This window comes from Bos grunniens, chromosome 14, assembly GCF_055505025.1.
Source record: "Bos grunniens cultivar Pamir isolate PY7600 chromosome 14, Bosgru_T2T1.0, whole genome shotgun sequence".
Classification (NCBI taxonomy): Eukaryota; Metazoa; Chordata; class Mammalia; order Artiodactyla; family Bovidae; genus Bos; species Bos grunniens.
In genome coordinates this window covers 63116025-63136086 of record NC_141178.1, presented here as the reverse complement: position 1 = coordinate 63136086, position 20062 = coordinate 63116025, and the positions used below count along the sequence as shown (strand labels likewise).

General features: G+C 43.0%; 1 protein-coding gene and 1 long non-coding RNA gene across 10 annotated transcripts in view; one reads left to right on the top strand and one right to left on the bottom strand.

Moving 5' to 3' along the window:
* SPIDR (scaffold protein involved in DNA repair) overlaps window positions 1-20062 on the bottom strand; it is a 283594-nt gene that overhangs the window by 141300 nt on the left and 122232 nt on the right. For 6 of the 9 annotated variants that reach the window (XR_015140875.1, XM_086337017.1, XM_086337020.1 and 3 more), the window contains one exon: window positions 15220-15433. The exons of 1 other annotated variant lie outside the window; for it this stretch is intronic. Coding sequence is in view for 6 of the 8 variants with exons in the window: in XM_086337017.1 (XP_086193143.1) it covers window positions 15220-15433 (214 nt within the window). In the remaining 2 variants the exon portion in view is untranslated. Of the gene's footprint in view, window positions 1-5801; window positions 5846-9694; window positions 9857-15219; window positions 15434-20062 lie in introns of those variants that run through there. 2 more of the 9 variants (XM_086337021.1, XM_086337022.1) reach the window with 2 other exon arrangements.
* Window positions 17846-18752, top strand: LOC147359543 (uncharacterized). The gene is made up of 2 exons (XR_015140880.1): window positions 17846-18127; window positions 18388-18752. It is a non-coding gene; the product is annotated as an uncharacterized LOC147359543 (long non-coding RNA).

The window sequence follows — 20062 nt, the reverse complement described above, 5'->3', positions numbered from 1 at the left end:
CAAACCACTCTTCAGTTTGCTTGATACAAGCACAAAACTCAACAATTTAAGTTTTGTTTCATTCATATCAAACAAACACTCAGAATGTGTGCCAGTTTCAAACTTACGGTTAACAAAGGGGAAGCGGGGGAGGGATAAATTAGGAGACTGGGATTGACACAAACACACTACTATATGTCAAAGACATAACTAACAAGGACCTACTGTGTAGCACAGGGAACTCTACTCAGTACTCCGTAATGACCTACATGGGAAAAGAATCTAAAAAAAGACTAGATATATATATACATCAGTTCAGTTCAGTTCAGTCACTCAGTCGTGTCTGACTCTTTGCGACCCCATGAATCGAAGCATGCTAGGCCTCCCTGTCCATCACCAACTCCCGGAGTTCACTCAGACTCACGTCCATCGAGTCAGTGATGCCATCCAGCCATCTCATCCTCTGTTGTCCCCTTCCCCTCCTGCCCCCAATCCCTCCCAGCATCAGAGTCTTTTCCAATGAGTCAACTCTTCGCATGAGGTGGCCAAAGTACTGGAGTTTCAGCTCCAAATACTGGAGTTTTCAGTAGCATCATTCCTTCCAAAGAAATCCCAGGGCTGATCTCCTTCAGAATGGACTGGTTGGATCTCCTTGCAATACAAGAGTCTTCTCCAGCACCACAGTACAAAAGCATCAATTCTTCAGTGCTCAGCCTTCTTCACAGTCTAACTCTCACATCCATACATGACCACAGGAAAAACCACAGCCTTGACTAGACGGACCTTTGTTGGCAAAGTAATGTCTCTGCTTTTTAATATGCTATCTAGATTAGTCATAACTGTCCTTCCAAGGAGTAAGCATCTTTTAATTTCATGGCTGCAGTCACCATCTGCAGTGATTTTGGAGCCCAAAAAAATAAAGTCTGACACTGTTTCCACTGTTTCCCCATCTATTTCCCATGAAGTGACGGGACCAGATGCCATGATCTTTGTTTTCTGAATGTTGAGCTTTAAGCCAACTTTTTCACTCTCCTCTTTCACTTTCATCAAGAGGCTTTTTAGTTCCTCTTCACTTTCTGCCATAAGGGTGGTGTCCTCTGCATATCTTAGGTTATTGATATTTCTCCTGGCAATCTTGATTCCAGCTTGTGTTTCCTCCAGTCCAGCGTTTCTCATGATGTACTCTGCATAGACGTTAAATAAACAGGGTGACAATATACAGCCTTGACATACTCCTTTTCCTATTTGGAACCAGTCTGTTGTTCCATGTCCAGTTCTAACTGTTGCTTCCTGACCTGCATACAGATTTCTCAACAGGCAGGTCAGGTGGTACATATATACGTATAAATGACTCATTTTGCTCTACAGCAGAAAGTAACACAACATTTTAAATATATTATGTATAATTCAGCTTAAGGTAAACAGTTGTCCGATTTACCAAATAAAATATAGGATGGCTATGTTTTATTCCTAACTACACTTCAATAAAAACTTTTTTTAAAGCTGTGCCAATTTTAACATGAAGTAAAAAGGTGACCAGAACAGGTGACCTCCTTGGGGCCAATGTTAAACTGATCACTAGCAAGCTATGTCGTTGTTCAGTTACTCAGTCATGTCCAGCTCTTTGCGACCCCATGGACTGCAGCACGCCAGTCTTTCCTGTCTTTCCTGTCCTTCACCACCTCCCAGCATTTGCTCAAATTCATGTCTGTTGAGTCAGTGATGCCATCCAACCATCTCGCCCTCTGTTGTCCCCTTCTCCACCTGCCCTCAATCTTTCCCAGCATTAGGGTCTTTTCCAATGAGCTGGCTCTTTGTATCAGGTGGCCAAAATAATGGAGCTTCATATTCAGCATCAGTCCTTACAATAAATATTCAACCCTGATTTCTTTTAGGATTGGCTGGTTTGATCTTCTTGCAATCCAAGGAACTTAGGGGATCCTTAAAGACCTGCTGCTGCTAAGTCGCTTCAGTCGTGTCCGACTCTGTGCAACCCCATAGACGGCAGCCCACCAGGAATATAATAAGTAATAAGAGAAATATTTAGAGTCAGTGAAGAAAAATTATTTAGAAAGTGAAGCTGATAAAACTATTTGGAAAACATTAAAATTGATCCCTATCTCATATTATACACCAAAATATATTAAAGCATTAAATATAAACATATTAAGGCAATAAATGTAAATAATGAAATCATGAAATTACTAGTACAGAATTAAACATTTAATTGATTTCATCATTTTCACATGCCCTCACGGTATAGACCCTTTCTTTTCCAATTACCTAATGCCTACATATAGCTTTAGACTAACTTCCCAGGTGGCGCAGCTGGTAAAGAATCCACCTGCCAATCTAGGAAACCAAGGGATGTAGGTTCGATCCCTGGGTCAAAAGGTTCTCCTGAAGGAGGAAATGGCCACTCCAGTGTTCTTGCTGGGAAATCCCATGGACAGAGGAGCCTGGCGGGCTACAATCCATGTGGTCACAGACACAGCTGAGCACACACACGCACATAGTTTTAGATTAAAAGCTTGGTTTGTTTAAGAAAATTAGTAAGTGTAAGTGAACATAATCATTTTTCATACTTAATGAATCTGATACAAACACAGCAAAAGAACATGTTGTGGAAGGGTTGCTGCTGCTGCTGCTAAGTCGCTTCAGTCGTGTCCGACTCTGTGCGACCCCATAGATGGCACCCCACCAGGCTCCCCCGTCCCTAGGATTCTCCAGGCAGGAACACTGGAGTGGGTTGCCATTTCCTTCTCCAATGCATGAAAGTGAAAAGTGAAAGTGAAGTCGCTCAGTTGTGTCCAACTCTTAGCGACCCCATGGACTGCAGCCTACCAGGCTCCTCCATCCATGGGATTTTCCAGGCAAGAGTACTGGAGTGGGGTGCCATTGCCTTCTCCATGTTGAACGGTTACCTGACTTGAAAAGAACTTTTTCTGTTTTTCTGAGCCCTGAGAACAGTGGTCCCAGCCTTCAGTCACAGATGCAAATGTTGAAGAAACTGTGTTTGTGGGCTGAAGAGGCCACAGTTGCAGTGAAAATGGTCTGATGAGGAACTCTTCATCTTCTTAGAGACTTTTAATTATTTTCTGGGTTATTTTGGAATTTCAAAGTGTATTATGTGCTCAACATCGCTAGTCATGATGGAAACTCAAACCAAAACCAGGATGAAATACCACCCCACATCCATTAGAATCGCTATTTTTTTAAAAGGAAAATATCAAGCATTGGTGAGGACATCGAGAAACTAGAACCCACTGCTGGTGGGAATGGGCAATGGCTGGGCCACTGTGGAAAACTACAAGAGTTCCTCAAAAAGTTAAACACAGAATGAACATATGCTCTACTATTTTCACTCCTAGATATATGCTCAAAAGAACTGAAAGCAGGAACTAAAACAGGTAATTGTAAATCGATGTTCACAGCAGCATTTTCCACAATAAATGAAAGGTAGAAACAACTCTAGTGTCTGTTAACAAATGAATGAATAAATAAGATGTGATCCATCCATAGAGTGGCATGGACTTTGAGGACATTAAGCTAGGTGAGAGAAGTCAGACACAAAAGGACAAATACTGTGTAACTCCACTTATGCGAGTTACCTAGAATAAGCAAGTCTATAGAGATGAAGGTATAACGGAGGTTACCAGGAGCTGTGGGGGGCGGCTGGGGAAAGAGGTGGGGAATTATTATTAAATGGGTACAGTTTCTGTCTGAGATGATGAAAAAGCTCTGTACACTGGTGATGCTTGCAACACGTTACAAATGTACTTAATACCACTGAATATGTATAAAAATATTAAAATGGTTTTATGTTATGTGATGTGTATTTGCCACTGTTTTTTTTTAAGCATTGATGAATTATGTGTATACATATACGAGAGTTTACAAAGTAAAGAATGTAGTTTTGTCTCAAAGTATAGAAACGTCATTTACTCAGTCAACAAATATGTTAAATTTCTAGACACTCCTGGGCTTTGTAGATTACTGGAGGATCCCGTGTGGATGGCGTGATAGGCCCTAGGTGCCTCTGCATCACCTCCAGCCTCAGGGCTATTGGCTATGCCCTGCCGGTGCTTATCCCATTCTCAAGCAAAACACCTACCAGAGGTCGGCAAGGATTTTCTCTGCCATGTAATTAGCGAACACACATTTGGAAAAGGAAGAGAACTATTCCTGCATTCTGAAATATGAGCATCGTTCTGTTAATAATTCCTTACGATCACCTCTCAAAACAGGTCAATGACTCCCTTGGTATAGCTCAGCAGAAGGTGACAATAGAGGTGGTCAGGAGACAGGACAAGAGCTCCCTGAACAGCTGCTCAGCGGGGCTTCCGCCTGCAGGCCACCTGCAGAGTTCCATGTGCCTCCCCAATGGCAGCGGCTCTACTCACCAGAAGGACACCTACTCTTCCTTCTGTCAACCTTCACATAACAGGAAACAGTTTTAGAACATGCTCTATGATTCCATGATGAGTGTTAACAAAGAGCCACTCAATCTCTTTAGGAGTGTGTGAGAAGGGTAGACTCAGACACACAAGGCGACTGTCATGCTGTTTTGTGAGATGTACGTGTGTATGGAAGGAAATGACTTGACGTAAGGAAATATTTAAATTTCTTAAATTTCCTCTTAAGCAGTCCTGAGTAACTGTCACATATACTGAAGTACTTCCCTCATCTCCCTTATAAGCTTGTTTTTTTCAGCACTGCCTACTCAAATTACTTTCAGTCATCAAGTTTGACATCCTCAGAATCATATTAAAAGAGGCAACCCACTCCAGGATTCTTGCCTGGAAAATCCAAGGAACAGAGGAGAAGCCTGGTGAGCTACATTTCATGGGGTTGCAAAGAGCGACTAAGCACAGCACAATCTGACAGAATCTAGCATAGATCTAAGTATATCCCTTCTTTGTGCCCCACTGTACCTATAGAATTCTACCACGATAGCCATAACAGAATGCTGCACAAACCATGAACGTGTGCTTCCTGCTCTGGTCCTACATGCAGCACCGCTGCCCTCAGAGAGGGAACTAAGGGCACATCTTCCACAGCACCTATCACCCAGCACTCATCGCCTAGCGCCCAGCACCCAGCAGCACTGGCCTGGAACAGAACAGTTACTCGGCGAGTGTTTGTGGAATTGATGGATGGGTACACTTTGCATTAGATGAGATTAGATATGCATTTAGAAGTGAATTTTTGTTATAGATAGCTCCTCTCCCTCAAATTTAGCAGACATCTCCATACCAAATGAATGAAAAATAAATTTCAACTGGTAACTTCAGATTTAGACAATTTAACACACGTAAAATATTCAGGACAGAGCCAGGTACATTAAACGCAACAAATCTTAGTTTTTCTGCTAACTTCTGCCCGCTAATATTTAAAGTTGTAAATCATTACTATTAGTTTCAGAAACTTCCAATTATAGATACAAAGAATTCAACACCTCTTTCTGGACCAACCCCCCTAAACGCAAGCACCACCATCCCTGACATTTCATAGAGCCCACAGCCAGACACCATCCCAGCCTGAGGGCATGGGGTTCCTGTGGGGGGCAAGATTCAGAGAGAACAACAGTAGGTGACTACAACAAAAACAATCTGGTTTCCAAATTCTAATAATAGCCTGTAGAAAAACACATTTACACACATACCTAACCCTAGAACTTTTAAAGCTATTAGCAAGACTAATAGTCCAACCAACAGCCTCTCTTCCACCCCCACAGCTACATCTAAAAATAAAGTAGCACATTACCCAGGCATATTTTGCTTGCTTCAACGAGGAACTCAGAAAACCCCCTCATGACTTACTGCAGTGGGATCAGTCCACTGTACACCATGAGTCAGCACTTCTCCACATTTCTGGAAATTCCTTACCAGCGACATGACCTACAACAGGAGGCCAACTTTCCATTTCAATATGTAACAGGAAGTATTCAAACATAGTTCACCTAAACTGGAAAACTGTTTTAATGTAATTGCTATGATACAGAAATAAGAGAATCTACTGAAAGGCACTGTTTAAAAAAAAAAAAGAAAAAACTTTTTTACTTTAACACACACAAATTATGATATGCTAAGCCAGTACAATCACTGTGAACAAAGTACTTCAGTGCCTAGAAGACAGGAAAACACAAATTAAGTTTAAACTTAACTCAGTTACTGTCCAATTTTCTGTTGCACACACTACTGCAGAGTTGAATGACTTCTGGGAAATCTGTGTTTATTATATTAAGAGTCTGCTATGTTTTGTTTTGAATACCTGGCTTGGCCAGTAACATAATATTCAGAAACAACAACGTTAATGCGAATATTTTCAGGAAAAAAACTTCTGTAGCATATATCTTAATAGAATATACCTCTCCCCTAATTAATGGATTGAAGTTACTACATTAACACATTACAGAGACTTCATGTTTCAGAAGTCATGTTTCCGAAGATTATCAGATTTTACACAGCCTGTTCATTAACCACAGCACCTGGGCCTCAGTGCGCCATTCCCCACCCCCCTTTACACTCAAAAAGGTGCCTGCAGATAAAATATCAACTACAAGAAGTTGTTTTTCCAGAATTCTTAAAGAGAGTTTCAAAACTTAAGTTCAATAAGAAGCCAAATAACTCAGCTATTACAGTCATTAATAAATGCATTTAACATTCGTGCAGCATCAGAATGTTAGACATCTGGTTCTAATTTCAATTTTGGCTCAGAATAAAAGTGCCTCCCCCACAATAGTTTGATTATAAACTGTTCTCTTCCTCCTCTTTCTTTTTCTTCTTTGGAAGCTGTTATCCTTCATTCTTGCTGGAAGCCACCTGACCACTGCCAGGAAGAGGAATGCAGAACATTCCCAGGAGCGGCTGTGACGTCAGCCCCGCATTCCAACGCTCTGTGGTCAGGGCTGTCGGGAAAGCCAGCCTCCAGCAAACCCTCCAGTGAGATAACAGCAGAGGCCTGCACTAAATCTCATTAAGAACGCCTTCATGTGATGCTCTAAACATGAATAGTTAAGATGGCAGGGCACTGAGCGAACTTATAAAGTACATGTAACACTAATCTTCAAAAATTTTATGTTTCTTGGGAGAAAAAAATACAGAAAATGATTTAGCAACAATGATCAACAGACTGATCTTAGGCTTAGCCATTACTATGCAGATCAGGTAAGATGGACAACAAAATAGGCTGGGTTTCAACCTGCAGAACTTCCTTAATTAAACAACCCCGCAACCTGTCTCCAAATCCTCTTACAGGAGGAAGAGATGGAAGTCCCATTCAGGGACTTCTAAAGCAAGCAGTGGATGCATTTAGAAAGTAGCAGATGGATTTCCTCTGGAGAGAATTATTGCATAGAGATAGAAACTGAAGGTGTGAATATTACAGAGAAAATACAAACATGCACATACTCTTTTTACCTACAATTTTCATTTGTAACTTCCTAGGTTTCTGTCAAGTGTGTTTGTTAACTTACTTGCAAATATATTCTTAAATATAAGCTGTAATTAGGGGCAACCAGCATCTAACACAACTGTGAACTGTGGTTTCCGGATAGAGACACGTATGCCACCCTATGTGAGCCACTAGGCGTGTGTTGAAGAGACAGCACAAGGTAAGGAGTCAAGGGATTCAGGTTCCAGTCCTAGTTCTGCCTCCAGAAAAGTAATTACCTTTTCTGAACCTGTTTCCTCATCTGTAAGAATCTAGTTCTATTTATACCACAAGGTTATCTGAAGAGGAAATAAGAAAACAGACATGAAAGTACTCCGAGAAGTTCCTTGATTAGCTTCTGTCTGTTAGGTATTGTAATATATCACTACAAAATGAATTTCAGGGATGAAACTGGGAATTCATCACAGTGGCCAAAGTGTTTGTCTTTAATTAGAACTATCCTATAAAAGCCCAACTCAAACTTTCTGCCTTCTGCATAGCCCAGAACAGAAATCAGAATATCTGGAAGCTAGCAATGTGACAGTAAAAGACAGAGAAAGAAATATGAAGACTGAGAGACATCTGTCATGTGTCATGGTCACCCACCTCTTAACTCGACCCCTTGGGGAGCCACAGAGAAGGTCAGTATGGCAGAGGCTGCCCTTGAAATAGGCTCCCAGATTTCCACGAGGTAAGGAAAAGTGGAGCCAAGTGCCCAGAAGCAGTCAGGCAGAGCACACATAAGGACCCAGAGGACCTAAGTTATTAATACGCCCTGAGGTACAGGAATATTTGGTGGAGGATGGCTACTGAGAGATTTGTGGAAGAGCTGAGAATCTAAAGAAACTCCCATATAACCTCTAGGGTAACAGAGGCCCTGCCTGATCAAGCACCATAAGGTCCAGGAGTATCCTCTGGGTCCCAGCCTGAGTCAGAGGCAGTCCCAGAGCCCCTGATTCAGAGAGCAGCTGGTCCTTCAGGAAAGAACCCTTCACTGATATCCTAATCCTGTCAGTTAATTCCTCCTTCTTCCCAAAGCGTTACTTTTGGGGACAACTGTGCACTGGAGGGAGAAGCCTGGTAGGCTGCAGTCCACGGGGTCACTAAGAGTTGGGCACGACTAAGTGACTTCACTTTCACTTTTCACTTTCATGCATTGGAGAAGGAAATGGCAACCCACTCCAGTATTCTTGCCTGGAGAATCCCAGGGATGGCGGAGCCTGGTGGGCTGCCGTCTATGGGGTCGCACAGAGTTGGACACGACTGAAGCGACTTAGTAGCAGCAGCAGCAGCAGTGCACTGGAGAAAGAGAAAGCTAGACCTTTCGGACTTACGGGTCCCTGTCCTGATGTAATGTTGATCCCCGAGGACTCAATACCCCTGTGCTCTACTGGCCAAGTTGAAGGTTTCATGAGTGACAAACACAAATGAAGTCTGTCTTATGATTATCTGCCCAGATCTTGAGTTTGTGGATGGAACATATACTCAGAAACAGGAAGAACTCCCACCTTTGCACCTTGATTCATATAATGAGAACTGCTGTGATGAGATGAGCTGAAAAGAAATCCAAAGTTTCTCTGCACTGCAAACAACAATGAAAGAGATACCACATCTTCTGAGGGATCATCTCAGAGACTGAGACAGGCACGCTGCTGACTCCTCTCTCCCCTCCTGTTTGGCATCAGGCCTCCATAGAACACAGACGGCTTTGAGGATGACAGCAGTTACCACAGATTTTACCAGGAGCAGCCCCTGCTGCAGCTGCAGATCGAGCTGTGAGTTCTACTGGAGAGAATCAGCACATTGCCTGCCCTGGTTGGCAGCTACTGATCTCAGAGCTGAATGTGTATGTGCAGGTGTGTTTCTCTGTCCCAAACAGCAGAGAAAACAGAAAGCTACCTGCTTTCACCTGGCCGACAGCAGGCTACTTCCATCTTGCTGACATTACGCGATATAAACTCCAGTTCTCACTGCAGCTCAGCCTACAGGAACCTCATCATCTCACTGTTTCACAGGACAAGAGGGCGTCATACAGATAGAATGTGTTAACAGGAAACAAAAGGTAGCCTAAGACACCCTGGCAATACAAGCCTGTACCAATGGACAGAAGATAAATGCTAAAAGAATTCAGAGTAAATTTTGTGCCCTGTGCAAAGTTTCCAAAGGTGCTATGATGTGGAAGCATGTTAAGGTATTTCCTCCAAAGAGAAAAACTGTTGCGCTCTTCATCTGCTACCACCAAAAAAGAGGCACGAATGTCAGTATCTCTCATTCCACCCACCTGTGTTCTTCTCTATCTCCTGAGTGACCTAAAAGGCTCAGCATTCAGCGAGGTGAGAGAACGCACTCCATGTAGGCCAGGATACAACAAGGATCTCTGTCCTGGTCTCAGTAACTAATGGAAATGCCTACAGCTGATTGAGATACTTGGAGCCAAAACAGAAGAGCAGAAGGACCAAAGGTCTGGGGGCTAAGACATGCTTTAGTCAATAAATAACTGTTTTCCTTTTGACAGGAAATCCTGGCTTGCTGCTGGCTCCCAGTGGTGACAGGACACCTGACTATATTAGATAATCATGCAGCCTTGACAAGGGACATGAGATGGCCATGGACTTATCATGAACTGGGCACTATCTGATTCAACTAGTATTAGGGAAGGATACATCCAGGAATACCATGTCTGCAAGTGAAAGTGGTGTATGTAGCATACTAAGGGTGAAGAGCATCTGAAACTAAGTTCCACAAACAGGAGGCTTGTACTCTTGCTTTACCTACTCCTGCGACACCGGCCATCCTTCCCTCAGCCCACACTTACGGCCTCATAGGAAAGTGCATGACAAGTAATCTGAAGAGAAAAAGTCAGGTCTGGTTTTCAGATGGGCTGACGTGACAGAGGGCAGTGGCTGGAAATAAGCGTGTTAGCCAACTCATTGGAAAAGATGATGCTGATCTGGGAAAAAAAACCCTGATGCTGGGAAAGACTGAGGGCAGGAGGAGAAGGATAAGATGATTAGATGGCATCATCAACACAACAGCAGGAATTTGAGCAAACTCTGGAAGACAGTGAAGGACAGGGAAACCTGGCGTGCTGCAGTTCATGGGGTCACAAAGAGTCGCACACAACTTAGCAACTGAACAACAAGAAGAATCATGAAACAGCCATCTAATAAGCACAAATCTATTCCTTGAAAGCTGGTTTGATTTCTACATGAAAGGCAGGAAAAGAGTAAAAATCAAAACAAAGTGAGACAACAAAATATACTACCCTGCATGAGTACATTCTACTCAGAATATGTTTCCGGAATACTTGGCAGGGCATGAGGAGGACAGCAAACTGCACCCGTATGCCTCTGCTGGACCACCAGCCTACCTTCCTCAACAGCTTTCCCTAACGCAGGGGCTTCAGGTAAAGACAACGCCAATCCAGCTGCCTTTATACGCAGGGCAACATCACAGGAGAATCATGCCATGGCTTCCCAGCAGTCTCCAACAGTCTCCCACTCTCCATGGCAACCTCCCCAGGACCTGAAGAGAATCTATGAAGCATCTACTGCTAGAACATGAAGTTGCTTCCTCACAGATCCAAAGTAACTTAAATAACTACGTGTCCATGACACTGTTAGTAAAAACGGTGATAGACACAATGCAAGCAGATGTGACAGTCAAGAATTTTGAATGTTATGACCCAACTGCCTGCATCAAACAGCTACACTTAAACTGTATTAATTCTGTTCCCTCATCTATAGTATGGAAATGACAAATTCTACATCCCACAAAAGAGAGCAGGTAACAAGTTAATTCTGTATTGGACTGGAGTCATAGTTCTTAAATCAATTATTTTTAAAATCCTTAGGATTCTAGATGCAGGTAAAATCAAACAGGCATTTCTATTTTCTGTTACCAGAAAAAAGAAAAGGGTCTGAGACCAACTTTGGAAAGGAAACGGAGTCAGAACTCTTTTTACATTACTGTCTTCTCTGAAGGAGAAGAGTATGCAAAATGATAAGCTGATCTGTTCATAGACATTGTAGAAGGTAAGAGCTGACCTTCAGCCCAATGAGAAAGTGGTCCAGGGTTCAGAACCACTGAGAGACTGATGCTGTGACTGGGGTTAGAGAAATCCCTTACATATTAGTGTTCCCACTACAGTAGTCTTTGGATTATTCTTTCAAGATTACATTCCTAAAACAGCTAAGGATGGCATTTTTACTGAGCATAATTACTGAGTAAGCTATTAATTAACATATATTCATTTTCAACATTATTTTCAAACTTCCTCAAAATATCCATGAATGTTCCACACGGTTTTGAAAAAAAAAAAGCCTGATACTATTAAAAAAATATGCTTAAGATTTGTGGTCAAACATATATCTACTTCCCAATCATCAACCAGACTACTCTGATTTTTTTCCGCCTGGTGATTTTTCTCCAGCCATTAAAGGATGGTGATGGAGTCCCTACAGTGTCGCCATGCTGGGCTGAGCGAGAGTATGGCTCCTGTGAAAACAGCTGGAGACCCAAGGATCCTGCTTGTGCAGAAGCACTGTTCCTGACTGCTTGGTGCTGACTGATGAGGACAGCACTGCTGTTAAGTGAACACTACCTGTCCTGTAAGCTTGTGGAGAGAGAAGGAAAACTTCCAAGCATTTTCATGTTAGCTAGGCTAGGAAGATCTAATAACTGAGTGCTTTCACAGATACAAATACTGGTACACATATTCCCACTACCATTTCAATTCCTCAAAAATGAGCTGGTTATCTAATCTCAAGATTTTCTGAGAAAACATGGATCCATGGACAGAGTCTGGAGTCTGGCGGGCAACAGTCCATGGGGTTGCAGAGTCAGACATGTCTGAGCAGCTAACACCTTCACTTCGCTATGGTCATATGGTCTTGCAAAGCACCAATCACATGTGCCCTGCCCTCAAGAAGCTCACCATGGAGCGTCAGACAGAAGTGTGACTGAAATGATTTTCTATCAGATGTCTTATAATAGCAGCGTGTGGAAGGCACAATGTGGCATGTAAGCAGAGCAACCAAGAGCGTCTTGAGTTGGGAAGAAGAGGCAAGGAAAGCATACAGAAAAGGGGCAGGAGAGGCATAAGTTTTGTCACGTGGACCTGGGGTCATGAAAAACCCTCTAGTAAGAAAGAACCATACCTACAGAGGCAGAGGGGTGGGGTGTGTGTGTGGACTCTCAGTGACCACAATAAGCCACTGAAGAACAAGACCATGCAAAAGTCACCCACTATCTATTCTGGCTTTTGTCTTTGTTTCACAGATTATCATTATGTTAAAAATAATAAAAGAAAAAACAACTTCGAAAAATTAGGAGAAACTTCATCATTCTAGCTAGGACATGTACGGATAAGGCATGTTATGCTTCCATGATCTGAACTCCCAGAAGGCAGAAAGCAGCATTGTTTCCAAGACCTTTCAACTAAGAATAAATCTATACTGAATTATGAGATATTTCCTGGGTTCGTGGATGTGCTTTAATCTGACAGGTCACGATGTGTCTGTTTATCTGACAGAACTCGTGTGCTACATGGAGTGTTCCAAGAGGGAGACACACCAGGAGAGCCGGGCAGCGACACTGGCTGCACTTTCTCCACCCAGGAGCTCCGGGGCTGTGCTTTGCGCTAACAGCCCACCTCTGGAAGACCACGGCCAGAAAGCAGACATATTTTTAAAACAAGGAAACTTTTCGCTTTTCCAATCTTTATTTTTATGATAAACAGTACACGTGGGCCAACTGGAAGGCCACATTAGACATGAAGCATTCCATTCATTCATTAATGTATAATATTTAACCAAAAGCTTAGTGCTGGAACCATAATGTTTCTAACAGGCCTTCACAGCACTTGTGCCCGTGCCAGGAGCTGCCTGTGTTGCTGGATCAAAATGACTGATGTGTAGTTTCTCTGAAAGAAATCAACCTTGCTCAAGACAGAAAAAGGGCAGGATCTGCTGACCTCAGTAAGTCTTCCTCTTTCAGAACAAATCCACAGAACACTTTATCCCTAGGACTTCACTTAGCTTACCCTAAATGTGTCACCTCAGTAAGCAGTGTTGAACTCAATGCTCTGTTACCTAAAATACTCACCAAGATTACTTCCTAATTCTTCACAGAATTTTCAAAATTACTGTGTGAAGTCGAAGCCCCTGAACCACACAGTTATAATTATGTTTTATGTTATAGAGAAAAACATGTAGAAATAGTCTGGTTCAAAATGGAGTATTTATTATCATTTATCTTCAGTCATCTTATGGAAAAGCACAGCAGCGTATCCCCACCATGCGAATCAACAATTATGTATTTACCTCATGATAACTTAATGAAATATAAACTTGTAACCTGTGTATGATTCTATATGTGTATTATATTGGTCAATTTTAAAACGTATTAAAAATTTAAATAAAGCAATTCAAGTTACCTGCGATATCCTCAGCCTATTTGGAAGAATTGAATTAGAGACTAATGCTCACTCACTATAGACAAAATGAAAAGATCCCTCCTCTGGGGAAGAAGTTAAACTTAAAGATCTTTACAATGACAATGACAATGTTAGTCACTCAGTCGTGTCTGACTCTTTGTGACCCCATGGACTGTAGCCCACAAGGTTCCTCTGTCCATGGAATTCTCCAGGCAAGAATACTGGAGTGGGTTGCCTTTCCCTTCTCAAGGGGGTCTTCCCCACCCAGAGATCGAACCTGGGTCTCCGGCATTGCAGGCAGATTCTTTACCATCTGAGCCAGCTGAATTCAAATCTAAGAATTCATTGATGAATGAAATTTAAAAAATGCCAGTAGGGGTGCTTTCCTGGTGGTCAAGTGGTTAGGAATGCACCCTGAAATGCAGGGGATACCAGTTCAACCCCTGGTCCAGGCAGATCCCACAGGCTGCTGAGTAACTGAACCTGTGCGCCACAGGTGCTGAAGCCCATGTGCTCTGGAGCCACGCACGGGAGAAGCCACCACAGTGAGTCCATGAACCACAAGCAGAGCGTAGCCCGCACTCTCTGCAACTGGAGAAAGCCCACACAAAGCAATGAAGACTCAGCACAGTCAAAAATAAACAGATAAATAATTAAAAAAAAAAAAAAAACTGCCAATAAAATCAATATCCCTGAGGGACTTCGCTGGTGGTCAGTCCAGTTGTAAAGACTCCACGCTCCCAGTGCAGGGTGCTCGTGTTTGATCCTTGGTCAGGGAACTAGACACCACATGCCAACACTTAAGACCCCATGTGACACAGTGAAGACTGAGGGTCCTGCCACAGCCAAAACCTGGAGCAGCCAGATGAACAGATAGTTAACTTAGTAACCCTTAAAACAAGTCTGTGCAAACTTTCCCTCTTTTTATTGTGGTAAAAATTAATATCCTATGCAGAAGAAAACAAACATGGTATCCTCAAAAATAATTTCTGATCCACTAGTGACCACTTATGCCCCGGAAGATTAAACCCCTATTTCATCTTACTTTATGATTTTTACCCCTCCGACAAAATAATCACCATTACTAAAATTACATTTCTAAGTAAAATAAAAACAGAAACAGCCAGATTTTATAAAAACATGGCCCTTAAGCAGAAATTTTGATGTGGACCTCCACCCCCACCAAATTATCGAAACTTTGTTGCCAGAAGTACAAACAAGCCATGAGAGGCAGTTCAGAGCTTCTGTTACATAAAACCCATGTTGAATCCTGGCTCCCTTCCCCTGGCATCACCATATAATAAAGTCATAAAAATGTTCCTGATAACAAAGTCTTTTGAGACACACTCACAGTTGGTGACTGCACTCACCAGGGAGGATAGATGTGGACAACATCCTGTGGACGCCCCCTGAGACAGTGGGCAGTCTCCTTGGTGAAGAGAACCTTCAGGCTGGCCCCCACAGCCCCACCCTGAGAAGGGCCGTCAGCCTGTAGCTCTGACAGCTGCCTACACGTGGCGACGTGGACACTGCATTCCTCATGCAGCTCTAGAATCTTCACAGTTAAGACACCAGATTTTATACCTGGAAGGAGATGAACAAAGGCAAACCCATCATTTCATAAAGCATGTTTTTACTCTAAAACTTGAACCCTTTCAAAAACAACAACAAAGGGAGCATGACCGGGGTCCCCCTGTCTCACACGCTCCTCCACTTCATTACCTGCTCTGATTGCCTACTTGTAAACGATGCAGTATGACTGACCAGCTGCAAATACTATAACAATCATACAGATTAAAAGTTGTGGATTTCTGTGGAATAATGGGAGTTAGGGCTCGAGACTGAAGTGGATGGAATTTGATCTGGATTCAATCACCGGCTCTCTTATTAAGTTGGCCCAGTTACACAGCATTTCAACACTTCATTTTTCTCATATGTAACATGGGGATCATGCCACCTGCTTTGATTAATATTTTTAAGAATTAAGTAAGATAAATAAAGTTGACAGTGTGCATAGCCTGTAACCATATAGCAGAAATGCATCCAAGGCCTCTGTCACATGCTCCTGGAGATCGAGACAAGGCCACACAACTCAGTGTTGTAAGAGCCGGAAACCAACCCAGCATCAATCGGTGGCCAGTGGGTGGGCTGAGGGGGTGGACAGAGGAGACTCCACGGCAGCTACATGAGTGGACCTGATCTGTGTGTATCAGCTGGGAGAGATCTCAGTAAATAAAAGGGGTAAACAAGCCGTGGGCAGCCTAACACCCTAATGCTATTTCTCTCAAACACAAAGACCAATAAAATATCATTACAGACACAAATGTCAGACAGTTACAGAAATATGGACTCGTAAAACACACAGAAAACTTGTGATAACCACTGCATCATGAGAGAAAGGAGTGTGCCTCAGGATGGGAAGCCAAGAGACTTCAAACTTATCTGCTATACTGTTATAAAAATACGTGAAGCGGAAGACACAGAAGATTAATGTGCTGTTAATCCTAGTTAGTGACTACTTATTACTTTTATTACTCTCTGCTTTTTAATTAAAAAGTAAATGCATTAAATGAGATAAAACCTAAGTGTCTGGCACGTGTCTTGTTAATAACAGATACTAATACAAGTTTCATTGCCACTTTAGCTAACCGGTTAATGAAAGGCTTTAACGGAGCCAAGGCTGTGGATATACAGTTTAATCTCGTTTCCATTTCTTAAAAAAAAAAAAAAAAAAAAAACCCTTTCACTTTTCTCCATCATTTTCCCCTCTTCCCCAGATTGTTCCATACTCTCCTCTCTCTGAGTGCCAACAGCACTTCACGTATGAAGTAAGGTCACAGCACCTCCCCAGAGCACAACTGGGAACAAGCGTTTCTAAGGCATGCGTCTACCCTGAGGAGGGGGAGGTACATGAACAAGCACAATGCTAGGCTGCACTGGTCCCTGCAGGGAGTAAAAACACACCATAAGAACAGCACTGCCTAGGAAGGGAAGACGGACTCGGCTCTGCCACTACAGGCGTCTCCAAGTAAAAGGCAGTGCACCCTCAGCAAGCGAACAGGAAGAGAAGTCAGCATATGCGGGGTCACTGTGCTGCACACATTTTTTGCCTGCGCTGGGCAGCAGAGCAGTGGGCGGAGTCAAGTTCACTGGCAGCAAAAAGAAAAGCCCTAGGGTTAGGGCTAGCCACAGGAACATTTCTGGACATATTTCAGGAATTATTAAAACTTGTATGCGCACTCAGGGCTCACCCCCAACACTATCCTCCGCCACTGGCAGCGGCTGCTGCCCAGGGCTCTGAGGCCTGTGCTCCCCAGTACCCACTGCCCCGCTGGAGTTCAAGGGCCAGCGCCTGTCCAGGCAGCACTGTTCTTCCTCCAGTTACCAGTCACTGTTACGTGCGGCTGATCACAAAGTGACTTAGGTTTTCAATGGTCTGCCTCCAACTCTACAGTCCCTGACAGATTTTACAGAAGGCCAGACACTACAGAGACATGTAAATAGTATGACAGTAGAAATACCTGTAATTCTGAGTCACACTGCTACTGACTGCAGTTTCTCTGAAGATTTTTATGAGAACTCCTGACAATACCTAATAAATATGAACCCTGATCCGACCATTACCACTGGACGCTTCCTGACTAACAGGTCTTGGCTGCAAGTGGGGCTCGGGGGCTAGGTGGGGGGGTGTGAAGCTCCTCCCACAGGCCAGCGGGGAAGCCGAAGTCGGCTTTCTCTGGAGAAAGGAAGCAGGGTAACCTCCCCTTCCTCGGCGGGAGACAGAGCCTGGACAATCCAAGACCAATTATGCATTCGATCCAAGTTTCAATCCGAGCACAGCAGATACTGGTTTTACAAATGACCAATTTTGCAATTAGATGAAGGGGAATACAAAAAGGCTATTCTGTGATGGTGGGACAACAGTTTTTCATAAGCCCTGTTGAGACTCGGTCGAAGCTTCTATCTATGTTGTCAAGGAAGTGTTTCCTGAATCCCAGCCACAGGCAGTGTTCCTTCCCTCAGAAACCCTCAACTGCCTTATCTACACTTATCTTTCTCATGAGAACCCTCCTTTTAGAATGGAGATGGTATCAGCTATTGTCTAGAACACTGCAAACACCGAGAGACACGGAGAGCATACAGTGCAGGGCCTGGTTTGCTACCCGCGCAACAGAGGCGGCCACTGTCATCACAGCGCTGTCACAACACTGACTTTCCAAGGCATTTCTACATCTATTGATATTCTCGCACCTGATCCACAATAACTCTATGAAATAGGTAAGGAATATACTAATCTCCCGTTTTGACCAGTAAGAAAACTGAACAAGTCAGCTGCTCACATGACTTCTTCAGGGCAGAGAGGATCACTGGCAGGACTCAGGGGTTAGGGTTAGGTGAGAAAACAGTGTTCTCATGAGTCCTGGAAGCAGTGTCTTGAGGGTAAATGCCAGTGAAAGACAGGAAACTGAGGATGCTTTTACCCCTGTTTTATTATACTAAAACATTGGACTTGTTTAAAACAATTTTTTTTTTTTTAGGTACACCAGGTTGAGAAATGGACTCCAGTGAGGCTTCTCACTGGCAGGACACAGTCAGGATTTCAACACTGGTAAGGAAGAGTGTAATCTGACAGAAACCAAACTCCGAGGAAGAAGAGCTCGAAGACCAAATGGAGGGTACGGACAGCAACACAGCACCAGAGCGGGGAAGGCTTGGGGAAGACCACTCACAGGAAATACGCCACCAGGGCTGAGCAGACAAAACGCTCCGCGCTACAAGGGAAAACAGGCGCCTTCCAGGCAAACATCTGCTGAATGAATGCATCAATAAGAGACTTATTTTTATCACCTAACTGCTCTAAAAAAAGTCTTTGCTTTTAAATAAACAAGAGGTCTAAAAACAATCAAGCAAATAATATAATTTGATATTTGATACTTGAATTGATTTATCTGCAATATACAGGTGGCTAGAGTCCATTTATAATACATGTTAATTCCAATCTTTCTCAGTGGGTTACATTGATGAATTAATATATATATTGTGAGGACAACTTTCATGAATACCTACATAAAAATACTATGCAAAAAACTAACAAAAATTATAAAAGAAAGTAGCAAGCGAGCCGAATTGCTATGTGGGGAGAAATATTGAAATCATCCTCCTATTGAGACAGAAACATCTGTAATTTTTTATTATGAAATACCTTTCATAATGGTTGCATTAACTTTAACTTGTTCCATTTACTTATCCAAATGTTGACCACAGAGTAATTTGGGATTTTCCCCATATTATTACTCTTTGTCTTCACAGATATTCCAACAGGCTAACCTATAAAGAGTCTGGCTTTAAAATACATGTCTACTATTCTCTGAAACTGGCACTTTTTCTCTTCATCAGGCCAAATCATCAGCAGGTGCCCGTCATGTTTCCCTCGGTCCTCACACCTCATGTACACACATGTGTTTACACATGCACACATGAAAACACACATGTGCACACACAGGCTGGGGTGCGAGGGCAAGACAGTAGAGCAAATCGGGGCTTCCTGTGCAGACAGAGGAGCAGGCGTGTGTGTGATGGGCAAGGGACAGGGGACAACAGTGATATCAAGATATCAGTGTTAGGCTTAGTAAGACTGAGATGTCTCTTAGTTATTACAACAGCCTGGCCCCAACTGACCTCCTCAGTCTGGTACCAGACTGCTCGGCCCGATCCCAAGGCCTTCCAGAGCTGTCTCTTTCCGCGTAAATTTGATGACAGCCATTCCTGTTCTTGAACGCTTCAGGGGCCAACCACTGAGTAACCCAAACAACGGTCCACTGTTTAGAAATGCTTTTGTAACCAGTTACTTCTCCCTGCTCTGCCCTCAAGTTCCACAGCTCTCAAGAAGCTTTAAATTATTGCCATACTCTCAGTTTAAGAAAGCACTTCATCACCATCTCCCAGGTGAATGCTCTGACCACAGTTGTTTCCCGTTCAGTAGTTTATCTCCATTATGTCATCACTGTAGCTCTTACTTACCAAGATTTTAACACATAAAATGAATAATTTTGTCTACTAAATCATTAACTTTGCACTGTACTTAGATAAATACCAATGAAATACGTATGAGCTGAATGAATTCCAACAACACAAATCGGTGTAAAGAAATTTGGGACCTCTCTTCTGTTCTTGATTTCACTGCCGACCAAGATGGTTGTGACCTCCCTCCCC